This window comes from Fringilla coelebs (genome assembly GCF_963513975.1).
Source record: "Fringilla coelebs genome assembly, chromosome: 1".
Lineage (NCBI taxonomy): Eukaryota > Metazoa > Chordata > Aves > Passeriformes > Fringillidae > Fringilla > Fringilla coelebs.
The window spans coordinates 51,425,684-51,452,619 of NC_140028.1; the positions used below are offsets into that span (position 1 = coordinate 51,425,684).

The 26,936-nt window shown below is 40.6% G+C and overlaps 1 protein-coding gene across 1 annotated transcript in view; it reads left to right on the top strand.

Annotated features, from left to right (window-relative positions):
* The window catches only part of ARHGAP28 (Rho GTPase activating protein 28), a 72,741-nt gene that overhangs the window by 18,075 nt on the left and 27,730 nt on the right, over positions 1-26,936 (top strand). The window contains exon 2 of the mRNA XM_084216587.1: positions 22,851-23,050. Coding sequence (XP_084072713.1) covers positions 22,851-23,050 — 200 coding nt within the window. The remainder of the gene's footprint in view (positions 1-22,850; positions 23,051-26,936) is intronic.

The following is a 26,936-nucleotide window of genomic DNA, read 5'->3' on the forward strand; positions in this document are numbered from 1 at the left end:
ATCTTAGGGCTATAAAAAGACATTTGAGCTGCAGTCAGAGCATGGCTAGGGATCACAGCACTCTGCATGGGCACAGGTGGGCTGCAGGCTGCTGATAGTAAACAGTAATTTTCAGGGTAGCTGGTACAAAGGACCAGCAAGCAAGAGGCTTTTGTGTCTGACTCACACCTCCAGTGAAGAACAGTATTAATAATAATAATAATAATAATAGTAGTAGTAGTAGTAGTACACAGCAACATTTTCACAGAAACAGACACAGGTGGCATAAGCACAGGTGGCATAAGCAGCAGACTGAAATTTCATGATAACTGTAAACAGAGCTGGGTGTATGCTGGAATTTGTCCAGAATACTGGACACAGCACTGCAGCATTATCAAGAAATGGATTCTTACGGGAATTCCTGGTATGTCTTTTGCACCCAAACCCCCAACCAGAAGTTGGTGGGGCAGAGAGTAAGGGGCATCTTCATCAGTTAGTGCTTGTATGTATGCTGTGTGGGTGGCATTGTCAGATTTCACTGCCTTACCTTTACAACACATGCTTTTCCCCATCAGCTATGACCCACCCCTAAGTTACCAGCTCATGTCCTGTAAGACATAAATTGCCTTCTCAGCATTATGAGGCCTCGTGAAACACTTGTCCATTGGAACATCTGAAGGGCACTGCCTGCAATTGCATCAGCTGGCAAAGGAGACTGTTACTGTAGTCTTGGCAGTGTTGCCACAAAAGACTGTTTGAAACATCATCTTTTATCAAATATCATGAATTTTCTGTCTCTCTGATCCAGAGCTTTCTATTAGTTTTAATCAACAATTTTCTTCTGTCTTGCCAGTGCTAAAAAAGCACTGCCAGTGAAACCATTGGAGCTGGGATCGGTACCAGCTGTTAAATGCACAACAGGCAGCTGAAGAGTTTTGCTGCAGCAGTGTTGCAAGAGGAAATAACTGTCAGATCACATCATGCAGGACTCCATGAAACCTGTGACATTGCCATGTGGCTGGTGTCCTCCCCAGGCTTCCCACCTGGGTTTGTACAAGTGTGAGAGGGACTGGGAAACAAAAACTGTGAAGGGCAGGTTCAGGCTGGCCCTGAATTGCTCTTCTGTCTCTGTTCATGAAAACCATGGGTCCAGGTATATCTTGTTTACAGGACAGTGCTGTTGAAGCCAGAGATTTCTCAATGCTGAGGAAAGCCTTGCTCTTGAAAGCATGCAGGAACCCCATTCAGGCTTTTGAAGGCATTTACAATGACAAGGAGCGTGCTCATTTCCCAGTGTCTTTGCTAGCCTGAGTTTCCAGTACCTGCAGCCATTAAGATCTGCACAATTAAAGGAAAAACATCACTTTCAGCAGTGCTAGTGATGGTCTTGGTTCCTTAGGTGGCACTGACATGAGTTTGGCTGCTCTGGGTGTGCCAAGTGCTGATCATGGTGGGCTCTAGTTTCCTGGAAGCCAGGAAAGCAGTTCTGTGGTGTCAGCTACAGTTTGTGCCCTATAGCAGTGGTAGATAGTACTGTGTCTACTTTTTGGTTTTTTTTTATCTCATGCTAATATTTTCACATGTCAGGTATTTTTGTGGTTTGATGTTGAAATGTCTGTGATAGAATGGGTAACATCAATTCTTTCTTTTAAATTTGGTAATTGAAGTTTTTTGTCCTATCTTCTATTTCACTGCATTGTAAAAGCATATTCAAAGTCTGTATACAGAAAGTAAAAACTTCTTTTTTCCTTTGTCTGTTTGAGTCCAACAGAATTCTCAGATGTGATGCCTATTTAGTTAGGGATTTTTAAAAGTCATTTTACTGGAACGCATTTCATGATTTACAGTCTTGCTCAAGTAATACTGCTGATTAAATTAACATTACCTAATAAGTGAAACTAGTAAGGTATTTTGTCCAAATGAAATCTGCACCTTTAAGGAGAAACAAATTGGTCACCAGAAACTCACCCCAGTTCTTAAAATAAAAGTTACTGGCCAAATATGAATCTGGCAGTTACTTTTGAAGTTACATTCCAAAGAGCAGATACTTTTGGAGAACATCTGTTAATATAAAAATATCTGGATACATTACAGTGGTTTAGCTGTAGTTAGTTCAGAAGTACTTGGTTAACATCTAAGGAAGGAAGGAGAATAAATGTCTTGCATTTGGCAATCAGTAAGCCAGGGCTTTTACCCGTTGCTTGACTTTGTTTGGGTTTAAACAATGTTCCTCTGTTTTTGCTCAAGCTGCAGTAATCCTTTAGCCCTTGATGTCATGCATCCTGGGTTTTCTATACTCTTTATAATAATCTTTGAACACTCAGCCCACATCATATGTTATGAATATTCTTGTTTTGGAGTAGAGAGGCAGGCAATCATTTTAGACAGCAGGAACCCTACCCCTCACATTTCCCTGTGCGTCAAAGACATGGAGCAACATCAATCAGAAGTAAAAGAAAAACAAGTTTGAAAGATGGTTTGGGATGAGAAAAAGCAAAATGGGGAAGAACCAGCAGAAAAATTTGCTTTTAAGAGTCAGAACTTCACTTCTATAGAGGAGTACTCCAAACTATTCCTAGAAAAGCCTCTTTGAGTCAACAGTTGTTTCATGGTGTAAGCACGGTTGGACTCATGGTGAAGGGTTGGAACATGGTTGGGGGTTGGAACTAAATGATCTCAAAAGTCTCTTCCAACACAAAGTATTGTAACATTCTATGGTTCTATGATTCTGTTGTCAGGCTGTTGCAAAAACTTGGTTCTGGAGAATACAGAAAATGGCAATATTACAGACAATCATCTCAGGTCATTCTTTCCAGATGAAATGGACTCAGCAATATCATCTATGGTGTAGTTTATAACAATGCATCAGCAACATCAGCAATACGAGCAATTGTTTTCTTCATCTTCTTGCCATGTGATTTGGAGTGTTTGTTATTCGTGTCCTCCTCAGTCGGTAGCTCTTCTTCCAGACGGCAATCTTTTTATTTTTGGCCTTCCTGGTTTAGCTTTTAAAGAAATATGGCTCTAAGGGACACTAAGTGGCTTCCTTAGGGAACTGTTCTGTAAATCCTTGGAATTAGGATAAATAAAAGTTTGTCTATGGTACTGTTTAATGCAAGAAGCAATACAGGCTTTTCTTGGAGGACCTAATAGGAGAATATTTTCAGAAGTCACCTTTGACAATTTGACTGAAAACTATGGGAGGAAATAGCGTTTGTCCAAAGATCAAAGAGCTACCTGAGAAAAACTGTGTGTGTGAATTCATCACAAAACCCAGCTCCAGACACTGTTTCCAGTGTCTATATGGCCCTGGCTTACGGCTATCACAGTGGGCCCTGCAAAACAAGCTCTGTCCCTTCCTGCTAATTTACTGGTGGAGGAGGTGTTTTCTGCCAGGCAAGTTCATTTGTCAAGGTGACCTTCGCAGCCCGCAGGAGCGCTCCTGCAGATAAAGAAAGCCGCCTCTGCACCTTTGTGAAACCCAGCTCCCTGGCGGCCGTGAGCCTCCCGCAAGGAGCCACGGGAACATCGCCAAACCAAACCCTTCCTCCTGACACTCCAAGGATTTCGCTGTTCCACGGTTTCTGTCAACAAAGGCTGTACATTTTGCAATCCTTTTATCATGCTCTGTAAACCCTCTCCTCTTGTCTGACTGCTTTCATTGTCTAAATGGTCTTGAGGTTAAGTATTCTCTTTTGAAAAATCCCTATTCTGTAAATTAATGGTCTGCTAGGCTGAGGTAAGACTACAATTAAATCTTAATCGATCATGAGTGTAGGTAGGACATTTCACAGATCCTCTGCTAAGGCCCAGACAGAAGAAGCAGATCTTCAGAGATCCCACAAGAGAAGGTTTAACCTTCTATGGCATCTGAGGAGTTGAGGGCAAGTCTGGAGTGGTTGGCCATGAAATACTGTTTTCTTTCTATCTATCTAGTTGCTTTCAAATACATCCCTTATTAAATTTTAGCATGTTGCCATTTTTATACCACAAAAAATAAGCCAGATTTGGAGCATGTGCGCTTAATGTATCCCAGTGTTAATGTAGAATCTAGCTTGGAGAAGAGCCTCTGGTTTTTACTCACTACAGCTGGAATAGATCAGTATATAGAGACCCTGGAAAGAGCAGCCATGTTTCAGAAGAAACCACCACACAGCTATAATCATGCCAGTTGAATTTCTATGGAATAATTAATCCAATGATAATTATTCCAGTTCCTTCCTTGTAGTTTTATTTTCATGCCTGCCATATGACATCAGTTAGACAAGTGCTTAAAGCTATTCCCCAGCAGCCATGAGATGTTAAAACAGGAGACTGTATTCAGAAGTGGAACCAAAATAAAATTAACATTTCTTTTTCAAGGAAAAAAAATTTTGGCTTGATCAGAATAATCTACAAGAGCATGTTTCGAGCCAAGGAAAAGAATTGGCAAAAATCAGAAAAAGCTGAAACATTTCTTTGCAACATTTTCTAGAATAACTGCTTTCTTTTTAATTTATGTGAATTTAACTTTCAACAGAAAAGTAAAACAAATCTCTGAGATCAAACTGTTTATTGTTCTGAAGTTCTACAGGAAAAGAAAACGGCTTTGTTTCAGAATAACTTTAAATGAAGACTTTGTTCAATTACTTGTTTGGCCAAAGCCCTGAAAAAATCAGTTATTTACACAGCTAATTGTTTATGACTGGTAAAACATTTAAATTTAGAAAAAGAATAGCATGAAACCATGTGTGAGTATTTATCAGATGTATGGCGTTCAGTATATCTGCTGAAATATTTCATCATTATGTCCCATATAAGGAATTGGTTCAGAATTACTTTTCGACAAACCATAAGACAGAAAACTCAAATATGAATAAAAATGCAAGGGCAAGCAGATCCTCAGAGGGACACCTGTGTATATGTGTTCACCACTTTTTATTTTTCATAGGACAGATATGATTAGGGCTCACCACTATGCTGGTCCTGAAAGAGTGAGGCCAAAAAATTATGTTTAGGCATATTTACACACTTCTAAGGCAAGACTTCCAACCTAAAGGTTTGTTTAAAATTTAGCTAAAGAAGATACTGTATTTTTGGAGGTAAAATATGTTAAGTAGGACACTGTAACTAGAGGGTCTCACTTCTCTTAATTTTCAATGTACCTAATGCCCAGTGAGCAGTTTTTGCAGCATTTATTAGCTCTCTTATGAGTCCCTCACTGTTTCTCCCTTTGTGGACAGCAAGAGAGACCTCTCAACAAAGGGTGAGCTGCATTGCTCTTAGGAGGTGACTTTCTGCTGGCTGTGGCAAGCAGCATCCTAACTCACACATCCTGGTTCAACACATAACATGAAATGAGAGGATGCAGGATTTCTTGGAGTCTGAGGAGTGTTTTAATTGCCAACAGCAGCCGGAGGGAAGATGCACTCATTGTAAATTGCTGCTCCAAGCTGACCTCTGTTTCCTCATCTCCCTTCCCAAAACCATTTTTCTCTACCCCACAGGCAGCTAGCTACAAGGAACAGGGGTTGAAAATTTCATATTTGCAAAATGCAACCAAACGTCACCTTAGTTTCTAGGAAAACCTAAGTCAGTGTTAGTGATGATTGTATAAATTTCATCAGACAGCAACCTTGGGAAAAGGCAATCCTAAATCTGTATTTATATGACACAAGGAGAGCAATAGTGGGGACAGTGTATCACTTCACTGAGAAGAGGGAGACAACATCCTTGAAGGAAGCAGAGAGGGCAGTCTCATGACTATTCAGCCTAGAGGTTGCCTTTGAATGCCTGTAGAAAGTAACACTGTAGAGGTATTTAGTTGGGATGATATGGACTAGCAGCATTTTATAATTCCAGGCAAAGCAGTAGGAGCTTCCAAGCAGGTTCTGGTCACCACCACCATCAGCTGGATTTGTATCATGAACAGCCCCACAGTCCACTACCAAATTCCTGAGCCATGTTCCCTCTTCCTTGCAGTTTGTCCATTAAAGCATGACCTAGTAGTCCCTAAGTAGACCTACAGACAAGGATTTATGCAATCATAAAATTTTCCCAGAAGAAAGAAAAGTGACATTAAGTTTAAAACACAGAGCAAATTTTACTTCAAGAACAACTGTAAAGCCAAATGACTTCTGGTTTTGTTCTTTTCTGCCCCTTAGGAAATCTGTGTCTGATTCAGGAAGTCCTTTCCCTTCTCTCTCCTTTGTTTCAGTCTTTTTTTTCTTTCTCTGATTAAATAACAGGATTTCTTTTCCCTTTATTCTGCTGTAGGGCTTTAGCCATGTCTTTGGAGGAAGTGTAGGATATCAAAAAGCTTATAACCAGAAAGTTAGCTTTTCCTCTTGTGTGTCAGGCTGGAGGAATGATGACAGGAATGCCGTAAATTTGACAGACCCGTTTAAGCATTTCAGTGCATAAACAAAGGTTTGGTGGAGGGAGTAAAGTTTGACCAGCTCATATGTTTTTCATGCTCAAGAGTTATTTCTTAGGGCTCCTTTGACAACTGCTTGTAGTGGGGAGCATTTTGCATAGTGTGTTTCCTCATGCCCCAGCTGCAGCTCAAAGCCATCCCCTGAATCTCACGACTTCACTGATCTTGTGGCCACAACCCAATTCTGGGCCACTATTAATATAAACCTGGTGAGTGCTTTTTCCAGTATTCATCTGGGGCCCCCACTGATCATCTCACTGTAAGGAAAGGAAGAAAGGCTTCCCCATAAATATTGCATTTCTTAACAGCTGTACTCTGGCTCCCTTCTCCCTCCTCTCTGGCTTTGCTCACTAGGCTTCTCCTCTGGGTGGAAAAGCCATCTCCATGCAGAAAGAGCTCCTCATTAATTTGCATCTGGCCATTTAGGAGCTTCTGCATTATGCTAATGACAATGTCTCATATCCCTTTAGAAGCAAACACATAGGCTGGCTCTGTCTTTTTCTGAGCCACCCCACAGGGACTCTCCTGAATTACAGAGCAGCTTAGTGCTGATTACTTTTTTATTTCTCCTCTTAGGAAACGGATAAAAGGTTTAAGTTCTGACACAAACAGGAAAACATACTAAGAGGATTTATCCTGAAGGCATCTGCTCTTTAAATAGTGATGGAGCAGTGTCAGTCCATTTCCCAGAAGGGCCAGAAGCTCCACCACTCTTTGTTCCTGCAGCCCTTGTGTGACTGGAGGCAGAATATCCTGTCACAGGCTTTGAGATAACTCCCAGAATATGCAACTTGGTGATTATAGGCTGAGGAGGGATTCACTGCCACTAGGAGCATGAAGTTTGGTTTAAGAGAGACTCTGCTCTGCTCCGTTAAGGATAACACCAAGGCTCTATTCTCCTCTGAGGTAAGACTTTGCAGAATTTACTAAATCAGTAATTTCTCAGCCTTCCAGACCATGTTCCCTCCCTCTTGCTTTCTTAAACAAGGAGCGACAGAAGGGAGAGTGAGCTGTCAGAATTATCACTAGTGGAATTTTCCAGCTATACCAGGCAGGAAAAGGGGAAAAAAAAAAAAATGTTCCACTGTAGAAAAACAACTGGACACAGTGCAAGTGTAAGCAACTTCAGAAGGGGCATATGCATGGTTTGACTCAAGCTGTATGAAAATATGTCTCAAAAATCTATTGATATAAACCATTTCAAGCTTTTATATATAAGGTGTTAATCTAGGAAGTTATACTCTGTTATAATATTTTATTTTTCTCTGTAATAAAACATGTTCCCCTGGAATAATATTCCAGAGAGAGAAGAACCTTCACTTTAAATTGGATCGTTCACAATTTTCCCAATTTTTGCTCTCATTTGATGTGAGGTCAGAAATTTGCCTCTTTCAACTTTTGCCTTCTGATGTCATATAGTTGTTTATGGCAATTATGTGGATTTCAGCTCAGTGTCATGGCCAGACTCTAACTTAGCTTTGTGCAAACCTAGCTATAAGGAAAGAAGAGACTTATGATTTATTCCATGGGAGGAAAGCCAGGTCTGACAATTTAAGTGATGCATTCATAGAGATTACACGGGTAAATGAGCTAAAAGGCTTCTACATTCACAAATACATTATCCTAATCCTCATTTTTCACATTGTACTCAAATTTGGCTTGGTCCTGTACACTTGGCAGACAAGGATTTGCAGATAGTGCAGTCTCTTTCTAATGGCTACTTTCAGTTTGAAAGCGCTTCTATCTGATAACCAGGTAAAAATCCAGCGTGGCAGGAGACTGGTGGGTAAGAGCAGCTAAAACTGTTTACCTAGTAATGAAAACAGGAGAAATGCAAGAGACTTGGAAACTAGGACTTGTCCACATAGTTTTAAGGAAACTGGAATCTTGTTTATGTAGTCTAAATAAATGGAAACAATAGACCATCCCTCCAACACTCACAAACGGGCTCTCTCCTCTGTTCCACAAGGATTCCAGGGGATTTCTCTCCTACTGGCTGGCTGGCATGACACTCACAGCTCTGCACCTCCAGAGTAAACATCAGGAGTGCTTGAAGAGTTTCTTTTAGCTGTTCTTGCTCTGGGACAGTTTTCTCACATACTGAAATGGCCAGCACAACCTTTATGGTTCCAAAGTCCCCCTGCAGCAAAATATCATAAGCCGGGGTCGTGACCATCAGCAGAAATAATACTCCTTGCCTTGGGGAAAATTTTTCAAGGATTTCTTACCCTGTTATTTCCTCCTTAGGGGCAGCATGAGGCCTGTACTGGGGGTCAAAGGGAAGTCTGAAATTGCATCAGATGCTGTAGGGCAGCACAAAATGATGACCATGGTCAAGATGATGAGTACATAATTGATTTTAATTGACTTTGATCAGGATGAAAGAGCAAGCATTTTCTTCTTCCCTTGTCAAATACGAAGTCTCACTGAAAGGAAATCCAGGCAGCTAATATCTCTGGAGATTTGACTTTTGCTCCTTAGATTCTTGATTGTTTTGTTTGGAAAAGTTAGTCTAATCTGTGGGATTCTTGAGAAATTTCTACTGGAGAATTATAGTTCTAGCACCGGTAGAGTTTCCAAATCCCAGCAGTATTCTGTCAGCATGGGAGATAGAGTTTACTGCCATAAATGATTATCCAAGCTCCTTTTTCTGATTTTGTGACCCATTTCTCATATGAGTTGAAGAAATCTGAAGGATCTCCCATCACTGGATTTTGCTATGTTTGCTCCCAGTGATCATGTATATACCATGAAAAGGCAGCTCACTCTTAGATGTTAGGGCCTTTTAAGGCAGGGCTTTACAGGAAAATTGCAAAGTGATTCCTAATTCAAAAAGTCTGTGTGAAGCATTGAAATGTAGATGTTTCTAGACAGCTAAAAATTCTCCACTGTTGAGGTTTTAAGATGATGATCAAATTCTGATGAAAATTAACCCAGCAACTCTAAGCAATATTGTATTTTTCTTCAACTGTTTTAGTTACTTCTTACTAGAAAGTCTCTTTAAATACATTATTTTGGAAAACCTTAGGTGGTGAGCAGCATGTAAGTTATCATAATGATAGAGCAGTCTCCTAATTTGGCAGTTCTTTCTCCCACCCAAATGATTCCAACTTCTTTGAAGAAGAAGTTTTCCTATTTTGATTTATGCTTTCATTAAGCAGCTGATTAATGTTGATCCTCTGCTTCATGTTGTATAAAATATTCCAATTCATGCGTTATCTACACTTTTTCACAATGGCTTTTAGGAGATTACTAAAATGTTCCCTCCCTTTGTTGCTATCTTTGTTGTATATTCATACATTTATTTATATGTGAGTACAAATCCATATAAATGTATAGTAATCTTTCCCTTAGGATACTGTGAATGTATGTCATAAAGGAAAGGAGATTAACAGTAGAATACAATACAAACAGGCTGACTTTATGGCAGTCTTGCAGAAAATCCTGCCAAGCAAAAGAATAAATAACAGCTGTGTTAATCAAAGACAAATTTAAAAGATAAGGCTTGAATTTAGATGGTCAAAGTCCCAGAAAACTGGGCAAGATTAATGCCCACAGAAAAATGAACTCCAAGGACAAAGAGTGTAATAATATACAGTTAAGTTGAAGGCCAATTTTCAGAAGTTCTCCTGTGATTTAAAGGCCTAAGTCAAAACTTACTTTGAGAGCCAGGAGCATTTACTTTCCTCTAAGTCCATAGGGCTTGTGCTCTGAAGTCCTTCAGTCTTTCCTGAAAATAGGAGTGGGGTGATGGTCTGCCTTAGTCACTTTTTGGAAGCATAATCTGTAGTCACCTGAAAGTCCAAAACATGTTCAGTCCAAGCAGAGGCTGAATATCAGCCCAGGCTACTGACTCAAACCTAAGAACTAGAGGCATGACCGTGATTATTCCCGTTTTACTGGAAAGCTGTATGTCATCTGGTTTGGATTAAACTCACAAAGATGTGTTAGCCTGTTCAAGATCCTGTGGAAGCATTTTGAATCAATTGTAACTGACGTAAATATAGCCCTGGACTGGAAATCATCCAGCGAGAGAGAGAGCTGCAGCAGTTCAGCCAAGATGCATTATATCAAAAGCATGGATAAGTAATTTGGTGTCCTTATGGGAAGGATAGCATTACAGTTTCACAACATTCATAAAGTGCCTGCACAGTGAAAGATCTGACACAGTCATTAAAAGATGGATGAATGCCCGATGAATCTTCACCTCCTATCGTGGATCATGGCTCTCTTATCTAGGCAGGTGTGGGAAGAGGAGCATGAACCCACAGTGAGAGAGGCCACAGCAACAGCTCAGTCGTACTCCTTTGACAGGAGTATGTGAGCTTCCAGACATGATTTACGATGTTTGCAAAGCAATATTAATTACTTTTTAGGGGTTATCTTGACAAGAATATGTACAGGATTGCAAAGCTTGGATAGAAACTTCAGCCAAGCTCTGTAGGACTTACAGAAGCAGTCCTTTTACTCACAGTATACTATAGCTTTGAGTCACAAACTAGCACTTCTATTTTTAACCCTCTTTTGTAACAGAACATCTGTGTCATTTTGGAGATCCCATTTCACCTGTCTCTGTAATTTTTAATTGATGTCTTTGGAGTTGGGATATGAGGAATTAGCTCTTGCCTATATAATTGATGAAGTGCTACAGGGAGTGGTTGAGGTGTTTTGATAATTACCAAATTCTGCTGTTATCTACTGCACGATGATTCGATATCTGTGTTCAGACTCTGGGCTGTGACTGGCAGGGAAGTGCTCAGCTTAAAGAGACAATTCTCTAAAGTCCTCTGTTCCATTGTCTCAGCACAACCTGGTGCAAACCCCAAAGAGCTTACAAAAAGCCAGTACAAAACAGTAAATGTCAAAATAACAAAGAGTAATCCCTTCTTGTAATACATGATGTCTCAAAGGGTGCTGGGGAAATTTCTAGTGCAGTTGTGGGCCATCTAAGGTTTCTACTTCCCAGGAGAACATGAATGGGCATTTTGTGCCTATGTTAAGATACTTCAAACTATGGTACCGTGCCTCTATATCTTCTGTGTTTTGAAGTCTTCCTCTCAACAAGAGCTTTTTTTTTCCTGCAAGATTTCCAAGAGCTACATCTTATCCCCCAGTATCAATACTAAGAAACGTTAAGAAAGTCAGCCTTACACACATGAGTCACTTGGCTGACTTCAGCAGGGCTGCTTGTTAGATACAGAATTGCTCACATCACTGAGGCACCATATTTTGTAAATATTAATAGCCTCCGTAGCTCTAAGAGCTTCAGGAGCTGCAGTATATTTGAAAACCTAGATTTGAAATACCTGGCCTGTTATAGCTTTCCTCAGAGTCCTCATGGATGAAATATTTGAGACAAACCTCAAAACATATAAGCAGGAGAACAAAAAGGTAGTTGAAGGAAACTGGAAAGCTGTTGTATTGAAATCATCACATATTGGTTCTCCCATTTAAAAGGTGATTTTTCTTGTTCTGGTATTTGCCTTTTTAATGGATATTGTGAAGAAGTGTGTCTTAGTGTAACATTTCCAGCTCTCACTGGAGTCCTAGTGGTTTGGAAGCACTTCTGATTAATTTGGCTGCTTACATAGAAAGGTCATGTTTTTCACAGGCATGTAGTACAAACATTTGGACACAATTAGAAAACTGCCACTTAAGACCTAGAGGGTATTGCCTTGACAACTCTCATGAAGATGTTCTTTCCATCTCTTTAGCACAAGCCTAGAAATCACTTTAAGATCACAGAAAACCTTTTATACTCCACTGGTAGGAACTGTATAGCCAAAGTATAAGAAAATGCATTGGTTTCTTTTCTCTTGACTTCTTCATTCCTCCATTGAAGACATGAGAATATAACAAGCTAAATTTGATTTTGTGGTCCATTTTTTCCTCCTAATCTGGGAATTTTTGCTCTTTAGAGGTCTGTGAGGATTTATTTGGTGCTCCCATGTTGTCTCCATGAAATTTTAACCTCCACTCATTCTCAGCTCTTTTCTGGCATTTCTTGATGCCATTTGCCATCACCTCACCATGACCTTTCATAGTACCGGCAATGCTACTCGACTTATCTGGCCACTCACGAGGTTCTTGCCAGCATAGCTTTGTACCTACATTTAAAATGAAAACTCTCTAGACCAATCTCCAATAGGAGTCTTCTACCAGCTTTTGATTTAAAACTAGACTTGTGTTTACACAGTTATGTGTGTATAATTACTAATGTCCTGAATAGGAGAGATTATCAAATAATATACTGAAATTTAATTTTAAAGTGAGTAAAACAGTCTAAAATTTTAACTAAAAGAAGATGAGTGAATTAGCAAGAAATGCAACCTTCAGTGTTCCCCACAAAATGTGGGTCAAAAGCCTATTCTGATACAGTTTTCTTCTTAAAGCTTGAAGTTTAAATGTGCACCACATTGGTAAAAACATCTATTCATTCAACAGAGACAAGAGGATTTACTTCTGTTAATATTGCCTGGCTGTTTGGGATTTTTTAGCCATTAATTTTTGTAGAATGTAAAGTGCCCTCGTTGCTGTGACTAAGTTTTTTACAAATATTTGGAACTGAGTGAAAAGAGGGGCTGCTGTGTGACTTCTGCTGATAAGGAAATAAGACAGTCAGATGCTGTTGGAGAAATGTGGGAATACATCCACCAGCTGCAGTGCCCATCCCATGCCCTGTATGGCATTGGTGTCACCTCTCCCCTGCGCAGAGAGCCCTTCTCAGTTTCTCTGCTTGCTGCACTCCTACAGAGCCTCTCACCCCACCCAGCAGCACTTGATGGAAGATGGAAAGGGAAGGGAAAGAAGCAGGGTTCTGGGACATCTGCAGACAGAGGGACAGAAAGGGAGACAGAATTAGAGATGAGGCCTCACATTGCCTCAGGTCATCAACAATAAAGTCGCAGACCATTCAGGTCATTACAGGAGTTTCCACGTTGATGTGTTTTCTATCAGTTTTCAGCTGATGTATAACCATCTTTGTTCAGGTAAAAATAGAAAGTCAGTTCTCTGATATATTCTCCATCTACATTTCTTTATTCATTGCACATTCTTTATCTACACTGCTTTTTAAGCACTCCCATTAACAAAAACCAGACTATTCAACAAGTGTGGAACACTTTCCAAAGTAACTCATAAAATCTTTACCAACGTACTTGAGTGGCAGAAAATAAAATTAAGCCCACATCTTGATTTTTGCTTGGCTACAGAAATTTCCAGAAAATTTTTCATTCCTTCTGATTGATTCAGTATAGCGCAAAGTACAATACAGCACAGAAAATACAAGCTCAGAGTCCAGAATTGCCAGACAGCCAACCTAGAACTGCTGAGAAAAACTCAAATGGTGTACATTTGCTCAGGAAGTTTTTGTGATTTGTAATAACTTCAACATTAGCAGTACCATGAAGAAGGATGTTCTGAATTTGAACATAAGGGATAAATTAAGCCAATGGGGTTGTAACAGTTTGTTGCAATCTGAGAATCTGATTCAGGATTTTCATGACAATATGAAGTTGCTCATCTCTCTGTCAAAAGATTCAAGAATATCTTCAGTGAATATGCTTTTTTTTCAATAAAATAACTTTAAAGGTAGTGTTTTGCTTAGCTTTAAAAGTTCAGTGTGTTACTTTACACTACTTCAGTTCAGTCCTGTGAATACTATTAAGCCCAATGTTCAAAACATTTTGTCATGAGCACCATTCAGGATGAAAATGTAAATGAATACATTAGAGTTTACTTATTCATATTTTGTAACTCGGCCATGGCCTTCAGTATATGTTAAAAACATCTAAAGGAAAAACCAATAACTCAAGTAATGCTTGTTTGCTTAGGTCCTGAAGCCTTTGAAAAAAGTGTAATGGGTGGAGTGGTGACATTTACTTAAAAGCATTCATTAATTATAGGAAGGAAGAAAGTAACGGCTGGGCTTCACTTAAAACTAAGCACAAAGAAAACTTCAAACACATATTGCATGACTTTAAGCTCCTGTTTACATATTCTCTCTCTAGATGTATCTGCCTCCCTTCATTGCTTAAATCAGGACCTTGAAGTGCTTACACTTGCAATATATGCAGTTTCATGAGATACCTTCCAGTAGACAATATAGTCCAGTTCCTTATGCTGTTACCTTAAGTCAACCAAAATTATTGACTTTGTCTTTTGAAGTGTTTCAGAAAGTAATGCAAATACTCTGAGTTTCTTAATGATAAGAATTATTCTGGTTGTAAGGATAGCTCCTCTAGAATGATATAAAAATAAAAATGTATATTCTTTTAAATTTTCATCATAAATGCAGGCAATGTTAGAAGATGTATTGAAAGCTGTAGAAAGTTTTTATTCCTTATGTTTCAGTGCTTCACTGTGTCTGCTGAGTATTTTAATATTTATTTAAAAACTCTAATTTGTGGTTCTAGAGCCAGAACTCTTCTAATATTGTCAAGTTTACATCTCACATGAATTTTACTTGATTTGCTTCTTTGCTTGCTGAATGATTTGGGCCCCACTGGAGCTCTTGAACCTGTGCGTTTCCTGCAGGTTTAACTATCCTATTGTACTATAAATAATGAATCTGGCTAAATGTGAGTTACTGCACGAGGCTAATCAATTTTATTGTAAAAAAATATTCTGATCAGTCTGCACATTACTTTCCTCCTCCTTCTAGCTCCTTGGTACTTGTAGTTGCACACAGAAGGATGCACAGTGGCCTGATGTACTCCAGCTGACATGAGACCATGCTGTATCTAGGGAGTGTTTACAGGACTCTTGGTTACCTTAGAAGTGACACTACCAGAGCAGTAGGAAGCAAAAAAACATGACAGCTTTTCCACTGCCTTTTGTAAGGTTTTCCTCACTGTTACAGATAGCTCCCTTAGGAGGGACTGAGTGCATGCAGCATCACACTTTGTGCAGTACCAGTGTTTGGACCGAATCTAATATGTTCGTGCTTCCTGCTCTCCTCCTCCTTCATGTGACTCTTAACCATCTTTGTTTGCTACTTTAGTTAACACACTGCTTGCCCTAAACTGCAGAACAAAACACTTCTGCCTCATGCTATTTGTGTGCCTTCACTGAGTAATTCATGCCAAGGACTAGCAGTAAACGCAGGGCTCCCACACAACCTATTTTCAGGGTCAGTCCAGGTGGAATCTGAAGGGTTTGCCTTGGATTTTGGAGTGCTCAGCTAAATAGAATCTCTCTGGGTGAGTGGCAGATGGAATTTATGGAGGCATCTACTCAACAGAAGTGGATAAATTATGGAGTGCATGTGCAGTGAGCTTGATGCTCCCAGAGCCTTTCATCGGCTCTAACTGATAAAGTGTGACATCCAGTGGGTTCAGTGTTCAGACTTGTGTCTGAGGCACAATAGAGCAACTTGTGTAAAGGCACAATAGAGCAAACATTTTCTGGAAGCACAGGGTTTTCTAAGTCCACAGTACATGGCCCACATGCCTATGTTTCTTTGCCCTACCCTGGATACATGGATTTGTTTTTCATAGAAAATAAATAGGTCTTAGGCAAGCATCAACGCAAGAAAAGAATTCATCACTTCTAACAATAAATATGTGTTGGAAATGTTTAAGATGTTTGAACCAGCTGCTCATGTCCAGCTTTTGCCTCCTGTAGTTCGTGTCCAGATGTTTCTTATCTTGCCCATACCCACTGAAAATTACATGTGACATATTCTGCCGTGATCTGTTCGTGTTCTTAAGTCATCAGCATTGAAAACTGGCTTATACTGCTTCCTCTTAATCTATATGAAAAGAATTCTTTCCAAGTAACTTGAAAAAAATGATTAACAGAACATACTCTTGTTAATCATTTGGGAACCCCTTCTGCCCTTTAGCAAGAGCTTTGTTAGGAGAAGGAAGATGAAATAGAGTCCCTTTCAGATTTTGGCAGACACATTGCAGCCATGTAGCGCACTGTCTCTGTTGCATCGGGCCGGCGCTGAAGTGATGTGATTGCCAGAGTGGAGGAGAGGTCTGGGTTATGTCCCCAAAGGTCACTGTTGCCAGCAGGCAATACCTAGAGAGTATATTCCCTGAACTCCCCAAGCTCAAAGGGTTTGATTGTGAGAGCCCTCACACTGGAACCCACAGACAGAGAGAGATTCTTCTGCAATCTCCATGCTTGGCTGAAGAGGGGCCACAATGTGGCCTTTGTTACAGCAGGGAACTTCCCTGCCACTTACAAGGACGTTGCTTAAGAGACAGCTGAAGAACCCAAGGTGAAATGCATTTTTAAATGTTGGCAGGTAACACTGGCATGCAAATTCTGCAACTCAATCTCCTAACTTTTGTTACTACCTTGATGAATTGTAGACCAAATATAATTAAATAAACAAAGCTTTTAATTCCTGTAAATATTAAAGATCTTTTCTCTTTTAAGTCTTTAAATCTTAAGATTCCGTAGACACCCCCTTTTGGTCTTAAAAACCGTAGAAGCTTTGATGATCCTTGTGGTCGCTGGGTTGGAAGGGACAACGAGCATCATCCAAGTCCAACCTCTAGCCCTGTGCATGACAGCCCCAGAGTCACACCATGTGCCTGAGGACACTGTCCAAACTCTTACGGAGCTCTGTCAGGCTGGTGCTATGACCACTGTCCTGGGGAGCCTCTTCCAATGCCCAACCACCCTGTGGTTGAAAAAACCTTTACCTAATATCCAACTCAGACCTCGGCTGACACAGCTTCATGCCATTCGCTCATGTCCCACTGCTGGACACCAGAGAGGAGATCAGTGCCTGCCCCAGCTCGTCCCCTCAAGAGGAAGCTGTGGACTGCTGTCCCTTCAGTCTCCTCTTTTCCACGCTGAAAAAAACCAAGTGATCTCAGTCATTCTCATACAGCTTTCCCTGTAGAAGTTCACCATCTTTATAAACTTCCTTTGTATGATCTCTAATAGCTTCATATCTTATACTGTGGCTCCCAAAACTGCCCCCTGCACTCAAGGTGGGGCTGCCCCAGTGCAGAGCAGAGCAGAGCAGAGCAGGACCATCCCCTCCTTTGCCAGGCTAGCCATGCTGTGCCTGATGCCTCCAGGACAGTGCTGGCCCTCCTGGCTGCCAGGGCACTGCTGACTCCTGTTCAACTTGCCATCAACCAGGACCCCCAGGACCCTGTTTTGTGGTGCTGCTCTCCAGTATTTTGTTCCTCAGTTTGTGCATATATCTAGGGTTGACCCACCCCAGGTGCAGAATCTGGAGTAAAAATCAAGTTGACAGAAACATATTTTGAAGAATCTTCTGTAGAATACAAAGACAGGCAAAATAGAGAATTCTTATGTTTTGAAATCTAACCAATACAGTAAGGTGATAGCTTATTTTCAAACCCATCTTTGTTAACAAAGAATGATGAGATTCAAATGTTTTTGGCGTTCTGCTGGGCCACAGGATGAGAAAATTAATAATGAAATGAAACCTTCCTTTGCCTCTCTCTCAAATACTCTTTTACAAAGCAGGGCAGCGTGACAGCGAGGGTGACCATGCTATTTAAATATTTGCTATACCAGATGCTAGAGAGAGGACAAGGAAGCTTTAGCATCCACTGTCTACGACTTGCCTAACATCTGCGAGATAATCAGAAACAGAAGTGTGTAGATGGAGTTGGGGGGATATTTTCTGATATAGACCCTTCTCTGTGATCTGAAGCCATGAAGCATGGGGAGAAGGAAATAAGCAGACCACAAACAGTACAGGAACAAGGTCACCAGGAAGGAACCAGAAAATGAGAGATTTGGGTCAAGACTGAACTGTGCACAAAAATACTAATTCCCATTGCTGGTCTCTTTCTTTGCCTGGAATTTGTATACATTTTATTTAGAAGAAAGAGATATATTGGTCAGAACAGTTCTTAATAACAGGAATAAATGTTTATTCCCTGTCAATGCAAGCTACTATCCCCTTTTTTACATATGGGAGAAGCTGAGCAGGTGGTTATCCTGATAGAATTATTGCAGTGTGAAAAGGTGGATCTTCATCCTACAATGACCAGGACAATTTGATTCCTTCACCTTTCCTATGTGACTAATTGTGGTGAAGCAGGCTCAGCACCCACTGAATGAAATGAAGGATGACAGCCCACAAGAATAAGATGTCCTCTCCCTCTGTGTAAACACCAATCAATTGCTGTTTTTAACTACAAGATGGCTTTATTGCTCCCATTTGTTTTATGGATTCTTCACCATCCATTACTTAACTAAACTCAAAATACAAGCCTGGCTTTATCATTACTGAGCCTGTGAGCAATCATTAAGTGTCACCGAGCCACTTGGTGTGGTTTTGCAAACCTTTACTTTGAGGATAGGACGAGAGCAGCTTATTGGATCTGCCTTGGCTATCCTGAAATCGATGGGTGGTACCAGATCCTGAACACACTGCTGCAGTACTTATGCAAGATAAAATACAGGGTCAGGAGGCCTGTTTAGCTGATGCATTTCATCAGTGTTACAAATATACACCAGGTCAAAACCAGAGTCAAACACAGTTGAATTAGCTTTCTAGTGCCCCATGGAAATACCCTCCTTCTCTGCAATAGTTTTTCCACGGAAAGCTTTCTAAATTATATCATATTTCTCCTTCCTGATGGTCTTTAACTCTTTCTTCTGCAAATATCCAGTAATAGACAAGTTCTTTGATAACATTATTTTCTGTGTACTTTTTCCTTCTTTTTATTTTCTTTCTCAGTGTTTTATGTGGCTTTTCTTTTTTATTTTATTCCATCCTGAAAAACATTTCAGCTTATTCAGTGGAGTTGCTATAATTTTCCCTCAGTGCTTTTAGGTTCATACTCCTCTCCCAACTTTTTCCATCGAGAAAGCCAGGATCTGAGATCCCTCCTGTGTTTAATTTAATCAGCATTTCAGATTAGCTCACTACTACCCATGTGTGTGAGGGAACAAAAGAAACTTAGCATGAACTTTGTGATTGCTGCTTGCTTAACAGGACTGGTTTACAACTTTTCTGTAGGAGCAGCAGAATCAGCTTAGTGAAAACTTTTTATTGTTCTGAACTTCTCTTGAGACACTGAGAAAAAAGACTTGAGGGTGAAAAAGGTGTCAGAACAGAGGTTGTCTGCTGCAAAGGTTCCCAGGTAACAGGCAACCTGGGCTTCTTTAGCTATTTCTGAGACAGGCAGATTGCTGAGTCAGTGCTCTTACAGTGTCCTTCAAGAATTAATTAAAACCAGTAAAGAATATCCTTTGCTTCCTCAGTAGGATTTTTTTTTTTCCTGAAGCTGTTTTGAGCAGCTTTGGCTGGAGGAAATGGGAGACAACTGCCATTATCACATAAAGGCAAGACCACTTCCTCCAGGACAAAAGTCACAGGTATATGGGTCAAAACAGCAGCTGGAAGTGTTTCAAACACATGAGCTTTAATTAGGCTCAGAATAATTGGAGAAGGTTTGTACCAGACCACCTGGAAGCAAGCTTCAGATGTTTACCAATAAGGATAAAGCACCTCTGCCTAACCTTTCTTGTTACCGGAATTTCACACAGCTTGATTTAATCTGGGTTGAGATAACAAGCCTCAAATATGAAGTTCTCAGGAACTTTGTTCAGCTGATTTTCCAAATAAGCTCCGTACTTGTAATATTGCTGTAAATGCACATTAATTACACGGGAACCTTAGACGTATTTGGCAAAGCTGGTTGCCACAGCAGTTGTTGCTGTTTTACATGGTCTATTTAATCAGTGAGCTTTCTGGTATGGTAATATTACAAAATAAGCACACTCTCTGTGGGGAGAAAAGCAGCAGCCCACTAAGCCTCTTTCTTCCTAATATGGTGAAATACAAAGCCTTGGTCCGAGCCAGCTGAAGTGCTGATGGAGCCACAGCCCAAGGATCACTGTGGTGTGGCGCCTGAAGAGCACGGAGGTCGTGGTCAGGATTCACACTGGGAGGGCAGGAAATGTTTAAATTCCCTGACCATGACTAAGTGGTGGGAGCCAGTGATGCTATCAGGGATGCCCTCTGCTCGTCCCAGCTCGTGTTTGATTCCAGAATGGTGAGAGCGTTCCTTCCTGCAGTTGCTGGCTCGGGAGCTCTGGGCTGTGCTCTATAGCGTGTGTAGGGGCTTACTTTCCACAAAGGTTTGTATTAAGAGGGGTCATGAATTTCTCAGTGAGCAGCAGTGTTGGAGTCTCACACCCCAAGCTGGAGAGGAGGCTGGTGAGGGACAAGCTGTGGCAGGAGGACAGACAGCCCTTGGCATCTCCTCTGCTTGCACAATGTCCAGTGAACGGAGGCCCAAAACACCATTGGAGTTTCAGGCATCTTTGCCTTTTTCTTTATTTGTGTTCACTATTGCCTTTAAAAGAAGAGCTCAGGTTTTCACAGAAACAAGCCAAGGGTTGGTGCGTGGTTTGCCCTATCCCACCTAGCTGCCAGCTGAAGAGAGGGGGTTTTCTGTCTGCTGCTTAGGAGTTCTGCTTCTGCTGGTTAAAACCTCTGCTCAGGGATGCTTGGTACAGTACTAACTCATCATATTTAAGTCCAGTGATCCTTGCATTCTTCTTACTTGCTGATGTGAGGATGAGACATAGATGAATCCAGAAAAGAAAGGGAAGTCCATACAAAAACCCCAGAGGCCGACATGTCCAGATCCATAATTCCAGTGATTATAATTTATCAGGTACCCCAGCTGTGTGAAACTTCGGGAAAAAACCAACTGAAACTCACATCTCCCCAGAGGGAGAGCTACAACAAAAGCGTTTTAACCACACTTGTGTCACAAATTCATCTCACATTTGGCGACTGTGTCTTGTTGTAATTAAAACTAAAACAGTTTCAGCACTGTGTTTTAAAGCAAACAAACTGTTTATGAGGGGAGAAACGGAGAGAAACACTGAAGACAGCACTTCTCTTCCCAGAGAACTTGTCTCCACCACCACATAGCATGTTCTCTCCTGCTGCAATGTTGTCACCCATCAGAAAGCTTTGCTTCCCAGCTTTGCTTCCAAGAGCACAGGGGCTGATTTGGCAGATTAATCATCCATATTACACCTATGAGTGTAAAAAGAGAGAAACGCCTGAGCTTTGCCTGCTATAAAGCCTGATGGTGTGCAAAGCTGGGTTTGTTGTGCTCTGCTGTTTCCACCACAGCTCCCCAGACTGATGCTCAGATCTAGCCCAGAAGGACCTGCCCAGATAAAGTAGGGAGGCCCTGCCAGCCCCAGGGAACATCCAGCCCCTCACTGGCAGGGAAGGATGAAGCAGAGGCAGCGGCATAATGGGGGAGAAGCATGCTCAGTCAGCTTTATGAAATAATACATTGTTTATACATCCATTAGGAAAACTTTGATAAGGAGGGAAACACTGAAGAGGAAATACCTTTTTTTCTAGTGGAGTAAAAGTGATGCCTGTGGTTTTAAACAAAAGCATTTTGGCAGGATCATGCCGTACAGAAGAGGAAGAGAAAGGGAAACTGCATTTGAATTAATTCAGATAAGTGAAGGTCAGAAGACCTTATGTCAGAATTTTCCATTAATTCCTATGGTCTAGACCTCTGCCAAAATTGTGTTGCCTCCTAACTCCTTTGTACAAATATTGTTGTGGTTATTACTGCTGATTGCTCTATCTACTGAAATTACACATACAAAAGCTGTTTACAGTATTGCAGCCATAATAATGCAAAAGAACAAAGTCAGACAATTGTCATGGTGGGTGTTATATGAGATTTTGAATGAATTTGTATAACTCTCTTCAGCTGCAAGTACTTACAGTGGGGAAAGGACAAGAACAAAGAGTGAGGAGCAAAGAGTGTTTTAATTCAATCCCCGTATTGAATCTTAACTTGAAATTTGATTTTTGATGAATCATAATTTTTTTGAACTTGTGATCAAAACCTTTGTTTGACGTAGAATATACTACTTTAATTCAAAGTCAAATTTTGTTTGAAATTATTTTAACTTAAAGAAAAATCTCAAATCTTTTTTAAAGGGTTTTCAAATAAATAGTAGTTATTTTTCCAAATTAAAATCTTTCAGGTTTTTTTTTCTTTTTTGGAGTGAAGATGAGTTTGTAAAATACTTCAGTGTTCCAAATTCCCATTATTTTTCTCCAGCGAAGTTTTCACTGGCATTTCAGCCAGTAAGCAAAACAGGAAGGGATAGAAAGAGAAACTGAGGCAGAAAAAAATGAAAATAGTTTTCCAGTGTCTCTTTAGATGGATACCAGTATTAGAAATAGAAATTACGTTTCCTGAGTTCTCTCTAGACTGGGAAGTACTGAAGGACATTAAAGAGATAAATTATCAGATGCAAAATACATGTCCAGCCATTACTGTTGTGAGCAGCAGAGATCATGACAATTACCAGAACTGTACTTGGCCTCTGAAATCTTGTTCCCTACTTGCTGGTACAGTCACAGGTCAAGCACTGGTTGCCTGCTCCATTTGCATGGCACAAGTTAGCGTGATAGAAAGATGATTTTCTTTGTATGGCTTTCTCTTTTCAGAAAGTCTCTCTCTCGTTGCCGAAGAATTAACAGGATGCTTTCCAACGAGTCGGTACCTCCTGCCTTCAGTCGCTCCAATTCTCAGGCCTCCACGGACAGCACTTCCATGGAGGACTTCTGGTGTGAAGTGGAGAGCATCAAGGAGAGCAGAGAAGATGGATCTGAAGAAGCAATGCTCTTGGAGTTCAAACCTGCTGATGGTGAGCACATGAGCACCACTTATTCCTCATTCCCTGGCTTTGCCTCCTCTCTAGAGAGTCATGCCCTGATCTCCTCTCTCATACACTCAGTCTGAGCAGAAGTACTAGTCTGGGTCTATGATCATTGTAGCTCCTCTTATGAACATCAGAGTTAACCGCTGGTAAGAAACAATTATTGTCTGGTTTATGCACTGGAGCTCGTAATTAACTTCTGAAGTAAGTTTTGTTGCATTAATTTTATTTGTGCTTTGGGAGGACAGATACAGTGTAATTCAGAAAAGAGAGGCACTCAATAACTAAATTTCTAGCATTAAATAGATTAAAACAAAACATTTAAAGTAGCAAAATGTTAATTTAGTATGCTATAAGTTTAAGCTTTCTGGCTTTTGATAGGATATGATTCAGAAGTTATTAATGTCTTGAAGCAGTTTTTGGTTAGATGTAGTATTCTGCTATCAGGAATTTGATATCTGCCTGTTTCTCTGAGATTGCCCAATTAAGGTATCATTCAAGGAGAGTTTAGAGATAAATCTGAATGTAGGGATGCCTGCATCGTTCAGGCTCCCCACTTGACCAAATTCATTCATCACTTATACAATGTATCCTGAAGGTATTACTGCCTCATTCTGTTACCTTAATGGTTTCCCCTCTCATAGGCACTGTATTTGGAAAAACATGCAGTATGTGATAGCTTGTTGCAATGCACCTTTGTGTGAGATGATTTGATAACATCTAGAACAGCAGTTCTCATTTTTTTTTCCCTGGTTAGGACCCCCGTCACAAATGTATTAGATTGTGTAACACAAAATACCAGGTGTTGCTATACAATGAAACCAAATTTCTTCTGAGGTCGTGACCTGCTGATTACTGCTGCTGCCCTTCTGTGGCTCCTGGCCCCTGGTCTGGTAACTACTGATGTAGGGATAGATTTTGAAACGATGGCATGTTCTTTCCATACAATTATTAACACGAGTGGTGGTGTATTTTTCCTGCCTTGACGTGCAGTGGGATGTCATTAATTCTGCTACCAGGAAGAATGGTGGAAAGTACTCCTTTATTAAGCAATCACATACGCAACCAGTCATGGTAAGTAACCCATGCAGAGGTATCTAGCTCCAACCATGTGCTGTTGCCATGGGAAACACCTCCCATTCACTAGTTTCCAGCTGGGCTCTCCTGGAAGCAAAAGGAGAAGACCACCAGAAATCTTGGTCTGCTGTGAGGGTTATGACCAGTCAGCCCAAATCCACTGTTCTGCTTTCTTCTGTTTCTTATTGGGAAAACTTTTGTCTGGTCATACTCTTTAGCTTGGAGACTCCATAAGGAGATTGTGAGCCTCTTGGTGCCCCCTCCATGCTATTGTCAGCACGAACTAACAGGTGTCCCTGACTCGTCTGCACAGTCAGGAGAATGACACAAATCTGTGAGCTGCCAAGCTGGATAACTTAGTAGGACAAGGCAGTACAGGAGCTTACTTTCCAGAAACTTTTCCATCCGTTTCGTCACTGCTGAACTAAATCTTCTCAACTGCCCGAACTCTGCTGCAGTCCCATGTTACCCTTTGTCTGAGTACACCTCATTAAATCACATGGATTTTTTCCCTTTTGCCCTGAATTAAAACTGAGACTGCAAGTCAAAATGCCATACGTCTCCACACTTCATTTACCTTCAAATTGTTGTCTTAAATGCGTATCTGTGTGTTGTATACACCCACGCACAATCAGGCAGTGCTTGTCCTAGTTATTAACATCAGGAATATATTCAGTCTGGGATTATAAATCTTGGAAATAATAGTGAGTTCTATTAAGGCCCTAATAGGATAATACTCCTTGCCAGTGATCAAAACACTAAAAATCAATGTGGAAACCCTCAGGGCAAAATAAAAGCAAATATTCATTTCAGATGTCTTTGAGAGGAGGAGATGAAGATCCTTAAGAAGGAGGCCAAAGGGTGACAGAAGCCAGGCAGGCATGACTGTCAAAACCTCAATGTGATTTGCCAGACATCATGTGCAAAGGGCAGACAACAGCATACTTATTCTGTTGATGCTAGCAAATATAGTCAAAAAAGAACAGAAGATCATGACAAGTGACACAAGGGATGAAAATGTAGGGGAGGAGAAAGTCATGGTGTATTTAAGATGCCCACGCTGTGCAGAATTGCTTTACAACTTTTGTTACAAGGCTTGAATGCTGTGAGTTATTTAAGGTTATATCTCTGGGCTGTTTCAGGTTATATCTGAGATTCAAAGCAAGACACGCCTCTTTCCTAGCAAACTCTATGAGAAAAAGAGAACTACTCTCAATTATCTGTCTTTTGGTGGAGCAGAATCAAACACAGTATCAGGGCTATGCTGTATTAGTAGCTAACAGTATAAAAATAATGCTTTCTTAAACAGCATGGGGGTGGGGGTTTAACCTTAATTTCATACCAATGTGTCATAAAATTTTGAGCATTTTTTTAGTGCAATAATTTCTTCTCTTTAATACTTTTACTCCTCTAATTGCTGTTGTTATGTGTTAGTCTATTGTTTGTGTGTGGCTGGTACAGGAAAAGGGAAAAGCCAGAGAAAACAAGTCACAGGGTGACTTGTAAGCAGGCAGAATTTAATGTCTGCCCTGCTATTTTTCATAGCAAGTTTGATTACAAGCTCAATTCTTGGAAAGAATATGTCAGGACAAAAGCCAAAATTAATGTAATTTAAAGGCTGAAACATGGACAGATGTGGCTCCAACAGTGGTGCATGAGAAAGAGAAGAGACCTTCTTAGAAAGAAGAGTGAAAATGGCAGAAGAATCACTGGTTGAAAGCTTACAGAGAAGGAAGAGGCACAGCCTTCATCCTGTCTGTGGATACAGAAAGGATAAGAGCAGAGACAAGCTATTTCTTGGGATACAGGGCTGGTCACACCCCTGGCTAACGCAGAGCAAGGGGTTTAGAAGCAGCTCTTTTTGTAGTGCTTTGTAAAGAGGAAGGGCAGTTAACAATGAAGTCAGTGATGGCACATGCATAAGATGCTTTTGCTTGTCCCTACGGCCAGTCCTGTAATTTTCTCTTTTGTGTATGTAACTGCCAAAGTGCAGCAAACTGGTGTCCATCAATCAGCCTGCATTCTGATGTCAAGCAGAGGCAGTAAAGGGAGAGTGGAAATACCAACCTGCCATTAAGACTGGTGCTGGGACAAGAACAATAAGTGCATTGACGAGTTGTTTTATAGAACATGCTGCAAATTAATCCATTTCCTGTTTGACATGTTTATTTGTAGTACCTCTTCTTCAGTCAGGGCTGGAATGAAATTACTGTCTTGTGTCAAGCAGCTTACTGCTGAGCTAGGATTGCTCACAAAACTGAAATGAAGGTCCTCAACATCTCCTATGTGAATAAAGGTTTTAAAAGACTATGACTGTTTATTTTAAAAAGAACATAAATCAAAAAGCAGTGACAGCAAAGTTTAAAATTACTGAATGATTCAGAGAAGGTAGATTGGGACCTTCTCACATCAGATAATGACAGTGCATATTTATTTCAGGTAACAGGTAGAAAGCTGAAAGCCTATAGTGTCTGCACATGGACAGGTTTTGGTAGTGAGGGTATGGCTGGTATGGCTTTGTGAAAAGATGCCAGAAGTATCTGCTGTGTCCAACAGAGCCAGGATAGAATACAATTCTTCCCACAATTCATACCCTCACAATGGAACCAATTGCAGTATTGAACCAGTTGGGAAGCAGGTATGGAACAGATTAAAGAAGGTATTATAATGAGATCCCAAATTACACTGGGGTGTACAGTGCTAGTGAGTCTTTAATAATTAGAAGTTAGGGTGATACCTGGCATGCCAGGATGGCTGTTTCTGCATCTTCCTCTCTTACATGACCTCTTAGACACTT